General features: G+C 35.6%; 1 protein-coding gene across 44 annotated transcripts in view; it reads left to right on the top strand.

Moving 5' to 3' along the window:
- TTN (titin) overlaps positions 1-21,622 on the top strand; it is a 285,370-nt gene that overhangs the window by 154,542 nt on the left and 109,206 nt on the right. For 36 of the 44 annotated variants that reach the window (XM_059928202.1, XM_059928193.1, XM_059928195.1 and 33 more), the window contains 38 exons: positions 76-159; positions 243-326; positions 537-623; positions 781-858; positions 3,121-3,204; positions 3,316-3,399; positions 3,510-3,593; positions 3,704-3,787; positions 3,897-3,980; positions 4,092-4,175; positions 4,286-4,369; positions 4,480-4,563; positions 4,675-4,758; positions 4,842-4,925; positions 5,059-5,142; positions 5,276-5,359; positions 5,489-5,572; positions 5,706-5,783; positions 6,185-6,274; positions 7,080-7,169; positions 7,441-7,518; positions 7,718-7,795; positions 8,011-8,094; positions 9,080-9,163; positions 9,403-9,483; positions 9,994-10,068; positions 10,502-10,615; positions 11,988-12,056; positions 14,241-14,321; positions 15,225-15,299; positions 15,950-16,042; positions 16,494-16,556; positions 16,904-16,993; positions 18,804-18,854; positions 19,414-19,815; positions 19,989-20,267; positions 20,515-20,790; positions 20,947-21,086. In XM_059928202.1, coding sequence (XP_059784185.1) covers positions 76-159; positions 243-326; positions 537-623; positions 781-858; positions 3,121-3,204; positions 3,316-3,399; positions 3,510-3,593; positions 3,704-3,787; positions 3,897-3,980; positions 4,092-4,175; positions 4,286-4,369; positions 4,480-4,563; positions 4,675-4,758; positions 4,842-4,925; positions 5,059-5,142; positions 5,276-5,359; positions 5,489-5,572; positions 5,706-5,783; positions 6,185-6,274; positions 7,080-7,169; positions 7,441-7,518; positions 7,718-7,795; positions 8,011-8,094; positions 9,080-9,163; positions 9,403-9,483; positions 9,994-10,068; positions 10,502-10,615; positions 11,988-12,056; positions 14,241-14,321; positions 15,225-15,299; positions 15,950-16,042; positions 16,494-16,556; positions 16,904-16,993; positions 18,804-18,854; positions 19,414-19,815; positions 19,989-20,267; positions 20,515-20,790; positions 20,947-21,086 — 3,896 coding nt within the window. The remainder of the gene's footprint in view (positions 1-75; positions 160-242; positions 327-536; positions 624-780; positions 859-3,120; positions 3,205-3,315; positions 3,400-3,509; positions 3,594-3,703; positions 3,788-3,896; positions 3,981-4,091; positions 4,176-4,285; positions 4,370-4,479; positions 4,564-4,674; positions 4,759-4,841; positions 4,926-5,058; positions 5,143-5,275; positions 5,360-5,488; positions 5,573-5,705; positions 5,784-6,184; positions 6,275-7,079; positions 7,170-7,440; positions 7,519-7,717; positions 7,796-8,010; positions 8,095-9,079; positions 9,164-9,402; positions 9,484-9,993; positions 10,069-10,501; positions 10,616-11,987; positions 12,057-14,240; positions 14,322-15,224; positions 15,300-15,949; positions 16,043-16,493; positions 16,557-16,903; positions 16,994-18,803; positions 18,855-19,413; positions 19,816-19,988; positions 20,268-20,514; positions 20,791-20,946; positions 21,087-21,622) is intronic. The other 8 variants (XM_059928178.1, XM_059928180.1, XM_059928184.1 and 5 more) reach the window with 8 other exon arrangements.

Below are 21,622 nucleotides of genomic sequence, written 5' to 3'. Positions count from 1 at the left end.
TTTTGCTGTGTAAATGTGATTCTTGTCTGTGTTGATCCTCATGACTCAAATGTAAATTTACTAATATCTCTTAAGTGCCTGAGGCTCCCAAGGAAGTTGTCCCTGAGAAGAAAGTTCCTGTGATGCCTCCTAAAAAGCCAGAAGTGCCACCAGCCAAAGGTAGCCACCTCCATGTTGCTATGTTTGACACTGTCTGTTTGTCTTTACTCTGTCTAATCATGAAAATACTAATCTCTTTAAAGTACCCGAGGTGCCGAAGGCAGCTGTCCCAGAAAAGAAGGTGCCTGAAGCTATTCCTCCCAAACCGGAAAGTCCTCCCCCAGCAGGTAATGACAATGCTGTACATACCAGGGAGAAAAATAACTGCTATTTTAGCTAGAAAAAAATTATATGTATAAATCCCAGTACACAAAGGTGATATAATTCTAAAGAAAGAAGAGTTGTCAGTAGTCGAATATATCTTGGTGTATGATTGCATGATACAGTCATTCATTATTTCCACCTTTTCTAAACACAAATTACCAATATTTTTTAAGTGCCTGAGGTGCCGCCAAAGGAAGCCATCCCTGAAAAGAAGGTGCCTGTGGCTCCCCCTAAAGAGCCAGAAGCTCTACCTGCTAAAGGTATTTATCCTTCCATGTTGTTGGTCTCCTGTTTTGGGGGCTGGGAAAAAGTGTTTAGAAGTGTCCGCCAGTTTCATAAATGATACTTGCTTGGGAAAATGTGTTGTCGATACTCCCATTTTATAGTTTCAACTAATAGATACTAATATCTTCAAAGTTGCTGAAGTTCCTAAAGAAGTTGTACCTGAAAAGAAAGTGGCTGTACCCAAAAAACCAGAAGTCCCACCTGCTAAAGGTATTTATTCCCACTGCTGTGTTAAGAATATATATTGTCTTGTCCTCTTCATGATTATTGTAACATATGCCTTCACTGTTCCCAAATTCTAAAAATACTGATATCTTTCAAGTACCTAAAGCTGCTCAAGAAGTTGTCCCAGAAAAGAAAGTTCCCAAGGCACCACCCAAAGAACCAGAAGCCCCACCTGTCACAGGTACATGTTGGCCCAGACATCATTCTGCAGAAGAAATGTCTCTTCAGTTTTTGAGAGTGATTTTAGTCCATTGCTCATTAACCTAACCGTAAAACTACTAATATCTTTCAAGTGCCTGAAGTTCCCCAAGAAGTTGTTCCAGAAAAGAAAGTTCCCAAGGCACAGCCCAAAAAACCAGAAGCCCCACCTGTCACAGGTACATGTTGGCCCAGACATCACTCTGCAGAAGAAATGTCTTGAGTTTTTGAGAATGATTTTAGTCCATTGCTCATTAACCTAACCGTAAAACTACTAATATCTTTCAAGTGCCTGAAGTTCCTCAAGAAGTCCCAGAAAAGAAAGTTCCTAAGGCACCGCCCAAAAAACCGGAAGCCCCACCTGTCACAGGTACATGTTGGCTCTGACCTCATTCTGCAAAAGAACTATCTCTTCTGCTATTGAAAACAGTTTCCATCTATTGCCCTTTGTTAACTGAAGTGTAAAACTACTAATATCTTTCAAGTGCCTGACGTTCCCCAAGAAGTTGTCCCAGAAAAGAAAGTTCCCAAGGCATGGCCCAAAAAACCAGAAACCCCACCTGTCACAGGTACATGTTGGCCCAGACATCACTCTGTGGAAGAAATCTCTCTTGAGTTTTTGAGAATGATTTTAGTCCATTGCTCATTAACCTAACCGTAAAACTACTAATATCTTTCAAGTGCCTGAAGTTCCTCAAGAAGTTGTCCCAGAAAAGAAAGTTCCTAAGGCACCACCCAAAAAACCGGAAGCCCCACCTGTCACAGGTACATGTTGGCTCTGACCTCATTCTGCAAAAGAACTATCTCTTCTGCTATTGAAAACAGTTTCCGTCTACTGCCCTTTGTTAACTGAAGTGTAAAACTACTAATATCTTTCAAGTGCCTGACGTCCCCCAAGAAGTTGTCCCAGAAAAGAAAGTTCCCAAGGCATGGCCCAAAAAGCCGGAAGCCCCACCTGTCACAGGTACATGTTGGCCCAGACATCATTCTGCAGAAGAAATGTCTCTTGAGTTTTTGAGAATGATATTAGTCCATTGCTCATTAACCTAACCGTAAAACTACTAATATCTTTCAAGTGCCTGAAGTTCCTCAAGAAGTTGTCCCAGAAAAGAAAGTTCCTAAGGCACCGCCCAAAAAACCGGAAGTCCCACCAGTTTCAGGTATTTTTCACCCCAGTCTTTATTCTATAGAAGAAATGCCTCCTCTGCTCTTGGAAATACTTTTAGTCCATTGATCTCTTTAAGCTAAGCATAAATCTACTAATATCTTTTAAGTGCCTGAAGTTCCTCAAGAAATTGTCCCTGAAAAGAAAGCACCAGTGGCACCTCCTAAAAAGCCAGAAGCCCCACCTATTACAGGTACCTGTCATTCACCTTAGATTTAAGAAGATAAAACTCTTCTCTTGAAAATATTTTGTTCAAGTGGTCACATAGCTACTAAATGTAAATTTACTAATATCTTTTAAGTACCTGAGGCTCCAAAAGAAGTTGTCCCTGAAAAGAAAGTACCTGTGATGCCTCCTAAAAAGCCAAAAGTCCCACCTGTTACAGGTATTTGTCATGAACCTTAGGCTTAAAAAGACATAACTCTTTTGCTCTTGAAAATGTTTGTTCCATTGGTCTCATAACTACTAAATGTAATTTTACTAATATCTTTTAAGTGCCCGAGGCTCCCAAGGAAGTTGTCCCTGAAAAGAAGGTGCCTGTGATGCCTCCTAAAAAGCCAGAAGTCCCACCTGTTACAGGTAGCTGTCACTCACCTTGGATTTAAGAAGATAAAACTCTTCAGCTCTCGAAAACATTTTGCTCTCGTGGTCTCATAACTTCAAATGTAATTTTACTAATATCTTTTAAGTGCCCGAGGCTCCCAAGGAAGTTGTCCCTGAAAAGAAGGTGCCTGTGATGCCTCCTAAAAAGCCAGAAGTCCCACCTGTTACAGGTAGCTGTCACTCACCTTGGATTTAAGAAGATAAAACTCTTCGGCTCTCGAAAACATTTTGCTCTCGTGGTCTCATAACTACTAAATGTAATTTTACTAATATCTTTTAAGTGCCTGAGGCTCCCAAGGAAGTTGTCCCTGAAAAGAAGGTGCCTGTGATGCCTCCTAAAAAGCCAGAAGTCCCACCTGTTACAGGTAGCTGTCACTCACCTTGGATTTAAGAAGATAAAACTCTTCTGCTCTCGAAAACATTTTGCTCTCGTGGTCTCATAACTACTAAATGTAATTTTACTAATATCTTTTAAGTGCCCGAGGCTCCCAAGGAAGTTGTCCCTGAAAAGAAGGTGCCTGTGATGCCTCCTAAAAAGCTAGAAGTCCTAACTGTTACAGGTAGCTGTCACTCACCTTGGATTTAAGAAGATAAAACTCTTCTGCTCTCGAAAACATTTTGATCTAGTGGTCTCATAACTTCAAATGTAATTTTATTAATATCTTTTAAGTGCCTGAGGCTCCCAAGGAAGTTGTCCCTGAGAAGAAAGTTCCTGTGATGCCTCCTAAAAAGCCAGAAGTCCCACCTGTTACAGGTATTTGTCATGAACCTTAGACTTAGAAAGGCATAGTTCTTCTGCTCTTGAAAATATTTGTTCCAGTGATCTCATAACTACTAAATGTAATTTTACTAATATCTCTTAAGTGCCCGAGGCTCCCAAGGAAGTCGTCCCTGAAAAGAAGGTGCCTGTGATGCCTCCTAAAAAGCCAGAAGTCGCACCTGCTAAAGGTATTTGTCACTGATCTTAGGCTTAAAAAGACATAACTCTTCTTCTCTGGAAAATATTTGTTCCAGTGATCTCATAACTCCTAAGTATAATTTACTAATATCTTTTAAGTGCCTGAGGTTCCCAAAGAAGTTGTCCCTGAAAAGAAAGCACCAGCGGAACCTCCTAAAAAGCCAGAAGTCCCACCTGTTACAGGTATTTGTCACAAACCTTAGGCCTAAAAAGGCATAGCTCTTCTGCTCTTGAAAATAATTTGTTCCAGTGATCTCATAACTTCTAAATGTAATTTTACTAATATCTTTTAAGTGCCTGAGGCTCCCCAGGAAGTTGTCCCTGAAAAGAAGGTGCCTGTGATGCCTCCTAAAAAGCCAGAAGTCCCACCTGTTACAGGTAGCTGTCACTCACCTTAGATTTAAGAAGATAAAACTCTTCTGTTCTCAAAAACATTTTGATCCAGTGGTCTCATAACTTCAAATGTAATTTTATTAATATCTTTTAAGTGCCTGAGGCTCCCAAGGAAGTTGTCCCTGAGAAGAAAGTACCTGTGATGCCTCCTAAAAAGCCAGAAGTCCCACCTGTTACAGGTAGCTGTCACTCACCTTGGATTTAAGACGATAAAACTCTTCTGTTCTCGAAAACATTTTGATCCAGTGGTCTCATAACTTCAAATGTAATTTTATTAATATCTTTTAAGTGCCTGAGGCTCCCAAGGAAGTTGTCCCTGAGAAGAAAGTTCCTGTGATGCCTCCTAAAAAGCCAGAAGTCCCACCTGTTACAGGTAGCTGTCACTCACCTTGGATTTAAGACGATAAAACTCTTCTGCTCTCGAAAACATTTTGCTCTCATGGTCTCATAACTCCTAAATGTAATTTTACTAATATCTCTTAAGTGCCTGAAACTCCCAAGGAAGTTGTCCCTGAGAAGAAAGTTCCTGTGATGCCTCCTAAAAAGCCAGAAGTCCCACCAGCCAAAGGTAGCCACCTCCACGTTGCTATGTTTGACACTGTCTGTTTGTCTTTACTCTGTCTAATCATGAAAATACTAATCTCTTTAAAGTACCCAAGGTGCCAAAGGCAGCTGTCCCAGTAAAGAAGGTGCCTGAAGCTATTCCTCCCAAACCGGAAAGTCCTCCCCCAGCAGGTAATCATGAAACTCTCCAAACCAGTATTTTTAAAAAGAAAAACTCTCTTCTTAGTGCTGTAAAAATCTTTTTGCAAAATATTTCATATACTTTAGTCAATTCTAGCGTTAAAATGAGCTTGTGTCTTTAAAGTGCACGAGGAGCCTGAGGAAAGTGCCCCAGAAGAGCCTCCAGCTGAAGTCGCGGGAGAGCCAGAGGCTGCTCCTTCTCCAGAAGGTACTGGCCAGCTGCTAGGTTGCCTTTGCCAACCTTAGCTCTTCTTGTCGCAAAGATTCTGGGCATTATGGGCTTTTCTCTTGTTTCTCACTCTTCTTCACTGATTCTAAAACATAAATTCTAATATCTTTAGTGACCGTGCCACCTAAGAAACCTGTCCCAGAAAAGAAACCACCTGCCGTCATTGCCAAGGAACCGGAACCACCACCAGTGAAAGGTATTTCCCACTGCCACTGCTTCCTACAGAAAAATGTCTGTCGTTAAAAAGCTATGTTCTGCTGCTCAGCTTAATGATTTCCATATGTCATTGAAACTATGAGCTAAAAATGACTAATATCTTTTAAAGTGCCCGAGGTGCCCAAGGAAGTTGTTCCTGAAAAGAAAGTGCCTCCAGTGGTTCCCAAAAAACCAGAAGTCCCACCTGCTAAAGGTACTCGTAACTGTCCACTGTTTAATGGAGGTGGATACAGCCTTTATCTCTTGAAAAGTGTTTTGCTCTGTGTAAATGTGATGAGCGTTTACAAGTGATTCTTCATAATGTTAAAATACTAATATCTTTTAAGTGCCTGAAGTTCCCAAAGAAGTCCTTCCAGAAAAGAAAGTAGCTGTTCCCAAAAAGCCCAAAGTCCCACCAGCTAAAGGTACATGTTACTAATGAGATTCTGTAGAAAATCACTCACTCTTGGTCTCAAAAGTCACTTACTATAGGAAACCCTTTTGTTTGTCAAACATCTTATATTAACAACTACAAACCTACTATACTGGATGTTTAGGGTTTTAAATGTTTTTAAATAGTATCACTAAAAAAAAACTGGTACATCTGTTATAAATATTAGAAGAGTTTACTAACATGGTTTTGTTCATCTTAATAGGCTACATTGTCTTCCCACTATGTGGATCCAAGAACAGATCACTGGCCTAATCGTGAATTTTGTTCTTGGATCTCTCCCTGGGTTATTTGAACTAGATGTGAACTAGATGTGGTATAAATTTCATGTACTTCTCAACTACCCAGAAGTAAAACCAACTCATATCTTTTAAGTGCCAGAGGTACCAAAGAAACCTGTCTTAGAAGAGAAACCAGTCGTCCCTGTTCCTGAGAAAGTAGAGTCCCCTCCTCCAGAAGGTACAGGTAATGCCATTTATGAGCTTACCACTTATGACTGTTTTTAATTTAAGCCTTGTTCCTCTTTTCTAATTCAGTATCTCTTGGTCATTTTCTGTCCTTTAATTATTTGTCTTACTTCACTATTCTTTTTTTTTTTTTTTTTTTTTTTAGGAATTCCTTTATTTTTATTTATTTTTGTTCATTTTTATTTTTTTTTCGGCTGTGTTGGGTCTTCGTTTCTGTGCGAGGGCTTTCTCTAGTTGCGGCGAGCGGGGTCCACTCTTCATCGCGGTGCACAGGCCTCTCACTATCGTGGCCTCTCTTGTTGCGGAGCACAGGCTCCAGACGCGCAGGCTCAGTAGTTGTGGCACACGGGCTTAGTTGCTCCGCGGCATGTGGGATCTTCCCAGACCAGGGCTCGAACCCGTGTCCCCTGCATTGGCAGGCAGATTCTCAACCACTGCGCCACCAGGGAAGCCCTTCACTATTCTAATTAGCTCCAATCTCAAATCTATTTGGGGTCATCAGTCAGCAGTATCTACACTGGCCATTATAAGCTGTTTCAACAAAGCTTCTCCAACGAACACAAAGTAGGACAGGAAAACTAATGACTATAAATAACATTAAACACCAAAAGGGCTTTTCAAGCATTCAAATCAATAGAAACAGAAATCAGTCAAAAAAGATGGATTTCATCTTAACAAAAACAAGAAACAACATTAATAGAAACAAGGGAAGAAATCAAGATGACTATTTATTGTGTGTTGCATTTTATGCATTTTAGAATATTGTTCCACACATTCAACTAAAATTAACTATATCTTTAAAGGATATGAAGAACCTGTGGAAATTGCTCCTGAAGAGGAAGAGCCAGTTCCTGTTGCAGAAGAGGAGGAACCAGAAGCCCCACCTCCGGCAGGTACAAGACAGGATTCACTGAATGGGAAAATACATCATTTGATTTTTATGTCTATTATGTATCTTATTTAAGGTAAAATCTGTCTTCTATCTCCTTCCTTAACATTTGACCTCATTGGCAAGAACAAAAGTCAATTACACACATAAAACTTTTGTCCTACAGAGTTGAACAATGTGCATAGCAAAGAAATGTGTGATCTTTTTTATTTATTCATAGCATTAAACTATTCATTGTAATCATCTGACTCTAAAAGAAATTCCTATCTTTCAAGTGCCTGAAGAGCCCAAGAAGATTGTTCCAGAGAAGAAAGTTCCTGTCATCAAAAAAGCAGAACCTCCACCACCTGAAGGTACTTACAGTAAAATAAATATTCACTTCATTTTTGTGTGCTGCCTAAAACTTGACATTCTCTCCTTATTTTGTATTGGGCTGTATTATGTGTTGAACTGTCATCTGTATGTTACAGTGCTGAACAGACTTGTCAAATTTATGTGTACATATTGCATCTTGCAATTTTATATTATTAAACGCTACTAATATCTTTAAAGTACCTGAGATGGCAAAGAAAGTTGTCCCAGTGAAGAAAGTCCCAACAGTTAAGAAGCCAGAAACACCAGAAATTAAAGGTATTCACATAATCATTGACATCATAATTTTTTTAAAGTACTCTGATATCTTAAAGTGGAATCCAATAAGTTGTCTTCATTGTTAGGGACAAAAATGTTCTCATTTTGCTTTCATTAATTTTAATGCTGCTCTGTTAATTATAGTTTCTTTATTCTTAACATTTTTTTCAATGTCTTTAAATACTCTTTTAAAAATAAAACTAATATCTTCAAAGTGTCTGAGCTGCCCAAGAAACTTGTTCCAGTAAAGAAGGAACCTGTGCCTGTTACCAAAAAACCAGAAGTCTGGCAAGAAAAAGGTACCTACTATGAAGAAAAAAATATGTATTTCTCTGAATGCTGTCTGCACATCTTAATCGTAGTTCTTAGAGCAAAAAATACTGAAGTATAAGTATATGCAAGAACAAATTTTACAGAAAAAAGGGGGAAATAATGAAGACAGAGAGAAAATGAGACAGACAAGTAGGAGAAATCCAGCCTATCCTGAGAGATAAGGCTGGATATAAAGATGACAGTCATATTTTAGAGTTCTTTGAATGCCAGTATAAGGCATGTACTTTAGTCTGTGGGCAATAGGAAGCTTCAGTGGTGTATAAATTAATAGGAGTTGGGCTTCAGATAACTGGCAGCAGTTCAAACTCTTAGAAAAGGATGATAATAGAAAAGAGCCATTGCAGTTACTTAAGGTCTTCAAAAATTGGACAAGATCAGTGGTGACAGAAATGGAAAAGAAGGTTGGATTTAAGAGAGGTGGAGATTGAGTTGGTGTCTCTTCTCAAAGCAATTAGGGAAAAAGAGGAGCCCAAGATGATTGTAAGGGTTGAAGCTAAGCCATGAGGATGGTTCATTGGGTCCCCAAACTAAATTAATATTAGAAAGAAGATAGTAAATATATTTTTCACTTTTCAAGTATGGAAGTTGGGAACGTGCATCTGGAACTTAAGAAGGAGATCAGGGCTGGAGATGTAGATCTAGAAGTTATCACCATGGAAATAAGAGTTGAGAGTGCAGGAGTGATTGCTCAAAGAATGTAGAGCCAATTTTTAAAAGCATCAAAGTAGACCAGTGGAGAACATCTACACTTAAGGGTACGCAGAGGAAGAGAAATAAATGAAGAAGGCTGCAAAGACTCATTTATAAAAGAGGGTGCCTTGCCTCCAAAGCCATTTTCCCCGGAGAGTCTTATAAGATGAAGTACTTTCCCATGTATTATTTGCCTGCTCTTTGCAGTATCTTGTACACCTTCTAAATTCTTAATAGTAAACAAAATCAATATCTTTAAAGTGCCTGAAGTTCCCAAGGAAGTCATCACAGAAGAGAAAGTGTCAGTTCCTACCCCTGAAGAACCAGAAGCTCCACCTGTCCAAGGTACATGACTGCTCTATAAATCTTGGAAAGATGACAGTTGTCTTCATTATCTTGCTTTGGTTGTAGATGGATCATTTGTATTTATCTGTTGTCTGTCTTATGTAGTGAAATTATTGGTATTTTTGAAGTCTTCTGAAGAATATGTTATAATGTGTAACTAAGTTGATATGTTGAAACTTAGCAGTTGCAGTATTCTATTCTGAATTCAGTCTAAAATATAAAACACTGTGTTTTTTAAGTTGCAAAGTCTCCTGAGGAAATAATATATGAAGAAAGAGCATCCATAACCATTGGTAGAAAAGTGACTCCCCCTGTTGAAGGTATTTATACATATATATATATATATATATTATATAAATATAAATATTTTTAATCTCTTGAAAACTCCTGCTAGAAATACAAAAGTATTTATAGGGTAACATTCCTTCTTGAAATTTTATATAAAAGCATTCTAGCACATGTTTGACTGCTTTGTTTTTCAAATCATTATACTTCTTTTGAAGTAGAATCTTTGATTATTCTTGATGGTAGTTATAAATTCCAAAAGATACAGTTTACTGTGACAACACTGGAATAATTGTATTGGATCCTCAAATGATAACCCAATGTCAGATATTAAAAGTCATCTCATTTGCCATCAACATACATCAGATAGTCAGTAGAAAGCTTGAGTATAAGAAAATAGAAATCTTACCTCTTTTTTCTATGTAAGTGAATTTTTATGTTTTTGTTTTTGTGACTGTCATCTTTGCATCTATGTGAAATTTCTATGAGTCTTTGTGAAGAACTTTATATTACAGTCTCTTATCCTTTGTCAACATTCTTTAAAGATCGTGAAATTGAAAAGTATGTTAAGCCTGAAGAACCTGAACCTGAACCACAGCCAGAAGAAATACCAATACAAGGTATTCAGTTAATTGGACTTAAGTCTTCATCACCATATTCTTCATCTGATACATATGTGTTTTGCGTTGTTCTACATGTACAGTACGTCTCTTTGCACCTGTATGTAAGATATTCTGTTTTAAATGTGCATCTCAGTCTTATGTATTCATGTCATTTGTACTATTTATTTCACATCAATGTGGCTTATATGGATGCTTCCTTTGTTGTCTTTATTAGCGCCTGTGCTGTATTTCTCATTATCTATGTACAGTGTTGATATTCTTATATTTTATGCTGGACACTTTTACGTTTTATGTTGGATACCAATAATATGTATCCAAAAAAGCAAACTTTTTACTTCATAAATATACTAAAATTTCTACTGAATATACTGTATATCCACATACCAATTAACATATTCATATACTAATACTCCTGAAATACTCTTTTAAGAACCTGAACCTGAAAAGAAAGTTATTGAGAAGCCAAAACTCAAACCAAGGCCCCCAGCTCCTCCTCCAGCTCCACCTAAGGAAGACCTGAAGGAGAAAATGCTCCAGCTTAAAGGTATAAAATGCCACTTCCCAAGTTCTATTAACCTGCTCCAAACTTCTATTCAGACATCTGAAGTTGTACTTGCAAGAAATGTATTTTTAAAATATGTACTTTCGGACATGATCAAGTTGCGGGAATTCCATAGAGACCTGTGTTTCATGCTGCCCTGGGTGCCTTGTTGGGCCGTGGCTGCTGCCCCCAGGGTCAGAAAGTGCACCATTGTTAGCTTCATCCTGGCCATCTCAATGCAGGGACTGTCCAACTAACTTTCTCATGCAGAGTGGGGTGAAAGGATTTTCTGATTTCAAAGCGTGGTTGCTATGCATATCTTTGGGATCTTGTGCATGTGGAATGTAGAAGAAAACTCTGCAAGATATTTTTAATATTGCAGTAGCAAATTTATACAAAAGCCAAAACTTTGTTCTTAAAGAATGACATATGCTTTAAAATATACTATAGATAATATATTTACGGCATCCAATAGCTGATGTGTTCATAAACCATGAAAGGAAGGTATATGAACGCTCTGGCACTGCTTCCCCACTTTTTTTTTTTTGCAACTTAATAAAAACCCAGTTGTGTTCCGTGGTTGTCCTCACCATAGCCAGAAAGAGCGGTTATGGATACATTTGATATCCAGCATCTCTTCCCATTGTTAAACTTCCTTTCATTCTCTTTGCATTTAGGTTTTTCTTTGAATTGATTCAACATTACTTAATTTTTTTTTTAACATTACTTAATTTTTTAAATAGCATCTTTAAAAGCTGAAATAAACTAGCAAAATCATATTATTCTTTTTATTTTAACAAAATGTTGTCTTATTTGTGGTGGCATGAGATTTCATGAGATTTCCCAATCTAAAATAATCTAGATATAATCTTAGGTGAGCAATTTTCCCATACTCACCTACACATGTACACAAAGCCAGAATTTTCCATGGTAAGACTTCTTTCTTGCCTCTCTACAACCCTCTTGGCCTGTAGGGGAAGCTTCTGGCATTTTTAATCAGACATAGAAAAAGTGATCACTTCTTAAAAGGCTACACATCTGTTGATTAATATATTCCATGAGGACACACACTTAAATACATTTCCCTTCATGTAAAATTTATATGCAAAGGAAGATTTCTTCCTCCTGCAAAGAACAAAAATTATCTTCCTTCTCAGCCAGACTTTAACTTACTACTCAAGTTTGGAGTAAAACTGCAATCTGTTTTCAGGTTTGAATGCTTCTTATATGTTCTTCAGTGGCTGTTCTTGGCTGTTATTAATGCTTTTGGGTTATAAGCAAAGCCTGGTTTTGATTCTTAGAGCAGGTATTTAATAATTTGCTTCAGATAAGACTAAATAAACAAATAATGAAAGTAAGATCTTCTTCTTTAAAGCTATTTCAAAGAAGAAAATTCCTGAAAAACCTGAGGTTCTGGAAACAGTGGCCCTTACACCTCTGAAAGGTATTTCACAGTCTAGAAAACGCTCATATGCAGTATCCCTTCATCTGACTCCTTGCTTTTCCTGTTTTCTAGAATGTTCTTCTTCTTTCCTTTTTAAAAATAATCAGAGTAGTCTCATTGATTTCTTCTTTTTTGTAGCTTTTATGGTCCTGGTTCATGAGTATTGCTTTCTTTGTCTCCCATCAATTTCATACATTCCTGAATAGATGTTTTTTCCTTTGTCTCATCTACGTATGTCTTCTTGCATTTTCCTAAACTCAAAAATATTAAATTTTACTGGTTAGCTGACATCAATATCAGGGCACGTCTTAGATTAAAATGCTTTGCAGTTTCACCTGAACAACAATATTTTAGCCAGTGTTATAAGCACTAAAAATAAGTCCTGTTCTCCTTCTATTACTATTAACGTGATTCATAGGGATTTCCTTGTGGCTTTCCTATCTCTTTTTTCTCATGGACTCCAAGACATTCTTTCAGGTGTACAGATCTCATGTTGTAGGGAAATTTCATTGCCACTGCAGGTCATTTTTTCAAAATTTATTTCTCTTTAAACAATATTTTTCCCTATCTAAACTTAGACCCTAAAGAAAAATAAATGAATCATAAAACATCTATTAAAAATAAAATTGTGAATTTTTCCAGTAAGTATGGTGGGTAACAGTGTTCTGTTTAAGTAATTAACACATCCAGACTTATAAGTTGAATCTGTTCTTGTTTCACTCTGGAATTTTGGAAAAATCACCCATCTGAATGTATATTTCCTGATTTATAAAATGGAGATTACAAAATAATATCACTATGGATGTTAACCAGTAAAGGATTATTACAAAGCCGCGCAAATATTAAAATGACATGTAATGACATATAATGACTTTAAAAGTAATAACTACAATGGTGTGTTCTACACCTGAGTCTCATATGGTCAGTAAGATCTTAAAAATAAAATAATAATATGGAAAAACAAATACAAAGATACATTTTCACTATATCCATTAAATAAGAAAAGGATATTATGCCATTCCAACTTATGTTAATTAAATGCATGGGCATCTCCAGTTTGATCAATGAAAATTGTTCATATTACGAATATTGGTAACTTGAAAATAGTATCGAAGGCCAGCACAATTTATCATGGATAAAAAAATTTAATGTTTAACTGTGAAATTTTACTTAAAATATCAGTACTTGACATAAAAAAGTCATTATTTAACGTGAAATATTTACATATTTGCCTTCTGCATGTTTAAATTTGAAGTAAGAGACTTAGGCATGGCTGTGTTTTCACACAAAACAAAAACTTTTTAATGAATTGCAAATGTCTTTTTTAAAGCACCAAATGGGAAATTTAGAAATAGCTAAGAATTCAGATTGTAGGTGTGTGAACAAATATAATGTTACATGATACAGATAAATAATGCTTTAAATTAGATTTTAATTGACATTAGTAGAGAGGTAAAATAGTTCAGTAATCAGTAAGTGTTTCTCTTTTTTTTTTTTTTTCCCATTCAAAACCATTAGGGCTATAGTAGTAATAGGAGGCTGCTGTATATAGTATCATCTGCCATGCTTGATATTCACTAAAGATGGGATTAATTTGGAATTCCTTGGGTCCATTTTAGTTTAAATTCAAGAACATTTTCTTATTCATTAAAAATAAGCTCTAACACCAGCTTTCAAATTCTATAGTTCTATAATTTTAGGTTAGTATTAGTTCAAAAAGGGGACCTTAAGAAAGGATGCTTCTCAAGAAACTTATCAAACTCCAGATCCTTTGGGTTTCTTCTCTCATCAGTGGAGAAGATTGAATAATGTCACTAACACCTACTATAGTTAATGGTCGGGGAGATATCAAGGTAGATTTGGGCAATCTACAATTGCAGATTGGGGCAAAGATGCTGTCAAGAACCTTGTATTTGATGAAAGATTCATAAAGTCTATATAGACACTTTTAAGATGAATGAATATATTTGCCTGTAGTTAATGCAACTGAATTTCATCACAAGGTTATATATTGCAGAGGAAACAACTTGAAGTGTATTCTTTGCTTTCAAATTCTGTGATATTTATGTGTAACAAAAATTATTACTTATACAGTAGTTACTAGTTTTGAAAGAGACATTTTTCTTGTTGAAATTTACTTTTTATATGAATTCACTTCAAAATTTAAAATCATATTCTTTTAAGTGCTTGGAGGTGAAAAGAAAGTTCACAAATCACTTCCTGAACCTAAACCTCAACCAAAGGAAGAAGCTGTTCTCAAAAGCGGTATAGTATTTTTCAACTGTTATATCAGCTTCAAATACACACACAAAAAGGACTTGAAAGCTTACAAAATGTTTCTGTCCTTTGGTTTTCTTTTAATTAGATTCCCAATTTATCAAAATTCATTTGTTGTTGTATTGAAAATTAAATGTGATCATTTCCATCTTTTTAAAAGAAGACAAATTTTGTGAGCAGAGTATCTTGAAATTTACAACATTAATAGACATGACTAAATTGATAATATTCTAAACTAATGACTGTAGCTGCCATTTTCATAATCAAGTTATGTAGTAAAATACACTAAACCTCTTAAATACTCTAAATTACACCAAACTATTTAAGCCTAAACTCAGCATTCAGTTTTAAAAAGTGTAACACAGGATTACCACAACTAATAAATAACATTTTCTAAAAACTGAACTTTTTTCAACTAATAAAATTTTAAAGAATTAGAAACAAGATATTTGAATGAAGAATCAAATTCTAACATTTTCTTCACATAGAATTACTTATTTCTAGGCTACATTTCTTTGGCCATCTCCACTTCAGTAAACTTTATACTTATTTAAATGCTTCTTTTCTCATTAAATTATGACATTGGATTGTGATTAGAATTTGTTGCTATTCAAATTATTCATTTTGTGTTTGGGTCTTTTCTACCAGGGATTTAACTCTGAACAGACTATCTACATAGATATAAAGTGACTCTGAGTGTTGTTTTAATTAACGTAACCACCTTTGATTTTTTTTTTTTAAGCATTTTTAGTGTAAATACCAAGTTCCCCAGTGCACTAGTTTGCGTGCTTTTCACTTCCCTTGCTTTGTACATTATTTGCATTTGTCAAATTTATTCAACATCTTCATTTGTTTGTCTTGGTTTACATATAAATCTTTTTGTCTTTTAAGTTCTAAGAAAGAGACCTGAAGAAGAAGAACCTAAAGAAGAACCTAAAGAAGTAGAAAAAATTAAAAAACCTGCAGGTAGGAATCTCAGTAACAATTTGTGAAATTATCTTTTAACAAAATTGACATTTAACAAAAGGTTTATCTTGTAAACATAAATGGAGTTAAATATAAATGTAGCTTCATATTTCATCTGTCACATAGTCTATGTTTTCCATTGTCTGCTTTCTGTTTAAATATTTTTATAGGAGTTCTCAAATACATTCATGCATTTCCCTGCACTTTATTATTATTATTATTATTATTATTATTATTATTATTGCCACTTAAGTTTTCCAGTAGAAACAGTTGTGAAATAATCAAGTTGGCTGCAAAATAACTTCATGGGAGGGTGTCAGAAATGTTTCATAAAATTTGGGGGCTTTTAAGTGGGCTGATTTTTATCATTCGCCTAGTCACAAAGAGTATATTTGGAACTATTTCGAAGTAATTTAGAAAGGGAGAGATAATGGAGTTGGGAGGCAAGTATAGGTGAAATAAAAGAAAGAAAAATAAATTGAAGCAGAGTCAAGAAGAGAAAATAGAAATTAATTGATAGAATGTAAGGGTTTTTTTTAAGCCATCAATAGAGCTTTTGAAAAAAGTTTGATCTGATTATTTCAGATCAGTTGATTTCGAAGGATTAAAATCCTAAAATAACGCTAGAAAATCATCTTATTATCTTAAAGTGCCAGAACCACCTCCAAAAGCTGTTGAAGAGGTTGAAGCACCTCCAGCTACTGTTACCAAAAGGGAAGGGAAAGTTCCTGAACCAGCAAAAGGTACAAACTTCCTGGCATTTTCTTAGTTGTCTCTAAAAATACAAATATGTGTCAATTAAAATATCATTACACTGGCATTAAGATTTGAACAGATGGCCTTGATCTGCTCATCTCATCCAGCTTAATTTTCTTTACCATTTCACTCTCATGTGCAGTTGCCTCATGTCCACCCATTTGTTAAATAAATTACTAAGTTTTAAACACTAAAACAATTGTATTTATGGGCAATGAGATGAAAAACATTAGAACCAGTAAAACTGCCTTACTATATTTTCTAAGTATTTTGTTTAAAATGCAAAATAAACTTGGAGTGAGTATTTGATTTGGTGACTATATGTGTACAAATTCTAATACCTTCCAAGATATGTTAAACATGCCCAATTTTGGCTTGACTTTGTGAAAAACTTCAAAAATACTGTGATAATCTGCTTATTACTGTGAATTGTTTTAGTGCCTGAAGTTAAGCCAGCAGTACCTCTCCCTGTACTTGAACCAAAACCAAAGCCTGAACCAGGTAAGCAAGCTTATCCTCAATGTTGACAGCATATTCCTTCATGTTTCACACAATTAATGTGTAGCTAATAAGAAAAAGGGAGTAAAGTCCGCATGCATCAAATGATTTCTAATGTCCCAATGTATTATTAGATTATATTGCTATATTTTATTTAATATAATATGTTACATATAGTCAAATATATTATTATATTGTATATAGATTTTATTATAGTTAGAATATATTGTTCTCTGAAAAACCAGTTATTAGGAGATTTTAAAGTTACATCAGAGAAGGCAAATAGGCCACCAAATGATATTTTAGGAAGTGACAAAGGATACATTAATGCAATGGACATCTTTCTACAGAAGTGAAAATAATCAAACCACCTCCTTTGGAGCCCGCACCAGCCCCTATCGCTGCCCCAGTGACGGTGCCAGTCGTTGGAGAGAAAGCAGGTACTTATTCTGTGGATCTCTTTTTGCTTGTTTGTTTTGATGGCTTAATAAAAACGTCATTAAAAATCAAGCTCTCTTTTTGTTGAAACATAGGCATCATTTCAATTGTGGGAGCTTATATAAATTCTCAATTAAATTTTCTTCATCTGCTGCTCTATAGCAACTTACTCTCTCACCCATGGCTGCCTATTTTGTTTCAATTGGAATGTACATTCCTGCAAAACACCATTTCTTTATATGCTTTTGAGATTAAGTAATGAATATGTTCAGTGCTGATGAAAATTAAGATGTACAGATACTCTCTAAGGACATACATATAGGAATCCCATGGAGATTCAAATTTTCCATGTGCCCTGCAGGAATCATTTCTCAGTTTTTAAAGATTGCATTTTGGGATAATGAAAAAGTTCTGGAAATGGATAGTGTTGATAGTTGCATAATATTGTGAATGTACTTAATGCAACTGAATTAAGTTGCATTAAAAATGGTTAAAATGGTAAATTTTATGGTTAAAATGGCAAATTTTATGTTAGGTATATTTTACCACAATGAACAGAAAAAAAAAAAAAAAAAAGGACTGCATAGTTCAGCCTTTAAATCTATATAAGAATTTAGATCAATAGTAATTTTCTTAAATGTACTAACTCAGTGGTACAGCTATCTCAGGTACAAACAAAATACTTATTAGTTGTACATGAGCTATTAGTAGTTCATCACTTAGGTGATAATCTCAAAACCAAAAATGATTTGACATGTATTGATCATTGATAAATACACGTCCTGACTATTTGATCTTTGGCTACTTCCTTCATCTCTTTAAATTTTAATTTCCTAGTCTGTAAAATCAGAATAATAACCATAACTACCTACTAGGATTATTGTGAGGATTAAATATATGCAAAACACTTAGCACAGTGCTTGGTACCTAGTAAGCCCTATAGAAATATTTGGGTTTTTATTGTGTTTAGTAACATGAGACAATATACTATGTTCTTCCGGCTGGAGTTTAATTTTAATATTTATATTAACATATTTTGTCACTGTATTTATGGTTTGGGCATTATTCTTTTAAGCTTTTATGATTTCTATGTGATAACTTTTATTAGTTCAGAGAAAGACAATAACTGCCATTGAGATAATTAAGTATGTGTAAAAATACAGCTTTTCTCACATCCCCAGGGCCTGACACTAGGGAATTGATTCTACAGTTTATACTGCCCCTGAGTGAACTGAATTAAACTCTAAGTATAGGAACTGTCTTGGTTCTGCCTTAGTTCATTGTCTAATTAAGGTAAATCTTCACAGGAATCCGTGCATTTGTAGAACATAGACCCTTTCTTTTTCCTTAGTCTTCTCTGGATTTATCGGCCCAACTTAATAAAGAAAGCCCTTTAGTAACTTCTGGGTCATTTCCCTTTTGCCTACATTGATTCCTTATTGACAAAAACGTATTTCCTTGGTTCACATAACCAGCACATACATAAACATATAAAATACTTTACATAGCTAGGCAAGAATAAAACTCTTTTTCACAAGGAAAGAGTAAGCCTTCCAGAAATGGGAGAAGAATTACTTGCTGAAACTAATTTTTTAATCCTAAAAAGATTGGCAATTTAGCTTGGTCACATCATTCTCAGAATATGCCTTCTTGGATATATCCAAATATTCTCCATGGAAGTCATATAAATCTAATTTTTTCTTTATACATTAATATTTATAATAAAGAGCATGACTCATCCCATGTGGTTTATTACTAAGCATGAAATAAGTCTGAAAATTGTTTAAATGCTGAGTTTTATTTTTATTTCAGAAGCCAAAGCACCGAAAGAGGAGGCTGCCAAGCCAAAAGTTCCCATCACAGGTAAGATTCATTTCCCTGTACCTGAATTGTGACCTTTCACTCTGGGAAACTTTACATTCAAGGGAAACTTTCTATATGAGGGGGAAAAAAATCAAAATTTATATCAATCTTTATGACTTCTAATTGATTCTGCAAAAACTAGTATGTCTTCTGATATTGCAACTAATATACCTCTAATATTATTCAAGTGGGTAATACATATATCAAATATATACTTTAGCATAATAAACCCTATAAGCTCCTAGTTTCATTCTTCATATACATGATATTTATACATGACAGATAAAGTAATTAGACGCTAATCTGGACATTATATATTTGGCTTTAAAACTTGAGAAAATGAAGAGCATTTATTATTCATGGATTCCTTATGCCACCCCATTTTCTTTCTGAAAGAAAGCAGGATAACTTCAATTGACCTTTCAGTTGCCTAGTCTTTAATTTTCTCTTCTTGTCTTCTGGTCGCTCTATCACTGGTTTCATCCAGCAGACAGCCAGATATGCACTTTCTGAACGTTATGGAAATGCCAATTCAACTTTTAATTTTATTTTGAATTAGGTGTAGCCAAAAAGACTCCTTCACCAATAGAAGCTGAAAGGAAAAAGTTAAGACCAGGAAGTGGTGGAGAGAAACCGCCTGCCGAAGCTCCATTCACCTACCAGCTGAAGGCTGTGCCACTGAAGTTTGTGAAAGGAATCGAAGACATTGTCTTGACTGAATCTGAGTCAGTTGGCTCTTCTGCAATCTTTGAGTGTTTAGTCTCCCCCTCCACTGCATTAACAAGCTGGATGAAAGATGGTAGCAATATCCGTGAGAGCCCAAAGCACAGATTCATCGCTGATGGGAAAGACAGAAAGCTGCATATCATTGACGTTCATCTTTCTGATGCTGGCGAATACACCTGTGTTTTACGTCTGGGAAATAAGGAAAAGACCTCCACTGCGAAACTGATTGTTGAAGGTAATTTCCAGTCTTATGAATACGGTCTGTATTAAACTTTAACACAGTAAACCTCAATAGCAACTTTTATTATCATTTTAGACAAAACCTCTTATTTCCAAGTTCTATTTCATTGGAAATATTGTACGTATTGAAAAGTCTCTGCAGATTCTTAATACCACAATTCTCCACAGAACTTCCTGTGCGTTTTGTAAAAACGCTTGAAGAGGAAGTCACAGTGGTCAAAGGACAGCCATTGTACTTGAGCTGTGAGTTAAATAAAGAACGTGATGTGGTCTGGAGGAAGGATGGCAAGATTGTGGTGGAGAAACCCGGCAAAATTGTGCCCAGTGTCATTGGCTTGATGCGGGCCCTGACCATCAGTGATGCAGATGACTCTGATGCAGGGACATACACAGTGACTGTGGAAAACGCCAACAACCTGGAGTGCTCATCCTGCGTGAAAGTAGTAGGTTAGTACTTTGCTGGGAAATTTAGTTCTCCTTATTATTATGTTAAGAAAAGAGAAGAGAGAATTTTATTTCCCAGTATCAGGATATCAGTAGTCTTATACCTTATCTAAGAGGGGGAATATCAAATCATAGCAGATTAATCATGTCCAGTTTTGAGAATTTTTTCCTATTTCTGAAATTTACTAAGGAAGTTATTTATATTACTTGTTCAGATCATAATTATCTTTCTGACCTCACTGTCATACAGAAGTCATTAGAGACTGGCTGGTGAAACCCATCCGAGATCAGCATGTGAAACCCAAGGGGACAGCTGTTTTCACCTGTGTCATAACAAAGGATACTCCAAACATTAAGTGGTTCAAAGGATATGATGAAATCCCCTTGGAACCAACTGATAAGACTGAGATAGTAAGAGATGGAAATCATATACACCTCAAAATTAAGAATGCTATGCCAGAAGATATTGATGAATATGCAATGGAAATTGAAGGGAAAAGATATACTGCAAAGCTGACACTTGGAGGTATAAAAATCTTACCTTTTATTCTCAAAGATAAGTTTTGTACATGTGCCTGAGGCAAAACAATGTACACACACAAACACACACACACACACACACACACAAAAGCATCTTTAGGTTGTTGAAAGCCTTATGGTATTTCATCCTTTACCAATGCAGATCGTGAAGTTGAATTGCTTAAACCAATAGAGGATGTTACCATTTATGAGAAAGAAAGTGCAAGCTTTGATGCAGAAATCTCAGAAGCAGACATTCCCGGAGAGTGGAAACTGAAGGGAGAACTTCTAAGACCCTCACCTGTGAGTAATTTCTAATTTTAAGTTGTTAGTCATATACACAAATGAACCTATCTACAAAACAGAAACAGACTTGCAGACAGAGAGAACAGACTTGCCAAGGGGGAGGCAAGATTGGGGAGGGATGGATTGGGAGTTTGGCGTTAGCAGATACAAACTATTACATATAGAATGGTTAAACAACAAGGTCCTACTGTATAGCACAGGGAACTATATTCAATATCCTGTGATAAACCAGAATGGAAAAGAACATTAAAAAATGTATACATATGTATAACTGAATCACTTTGCTGTACAGCAGAAACTAACACAACATTGTAAATCAACTATACATCAATAAAAAAAAAATAAGTTGTTAGTCATATAAAATAACTACATTCTATAATCAGGTTTGACATTCAGATTTGGTTCAGTAATGATGGAGTTACTTCCAGCTTCTGAAGTCTCAAAGAGGGGGAGAAATTTGATGCGTTATTTGTGGACAGCTTGGCAATTTTTTAAAAATTTTATGACGAAACACTTTTCCTTATTTTTATTAG

This window comes from Balaenoptera ricei, chromosome 7 (genome assembly GCF_028023285.1).
Source record: "Balaenoptera ricei isolate mBalRic1 chromosome 7, mBalRic1.hap2, whole genome shotgun sequence".
In the NCBI taxonomy this organism is placed as follows: Eukaryota; Metazoa; Chordata; class Mammalia; order Artiodactyla; family Balaenopteridae; genus Balaenoptera; species Balaenoptera ricei.
Note: the sequence above shows the minus strand (reverse complement) of the source record. Positions and strands in the feature narration are given on the sequence as shown.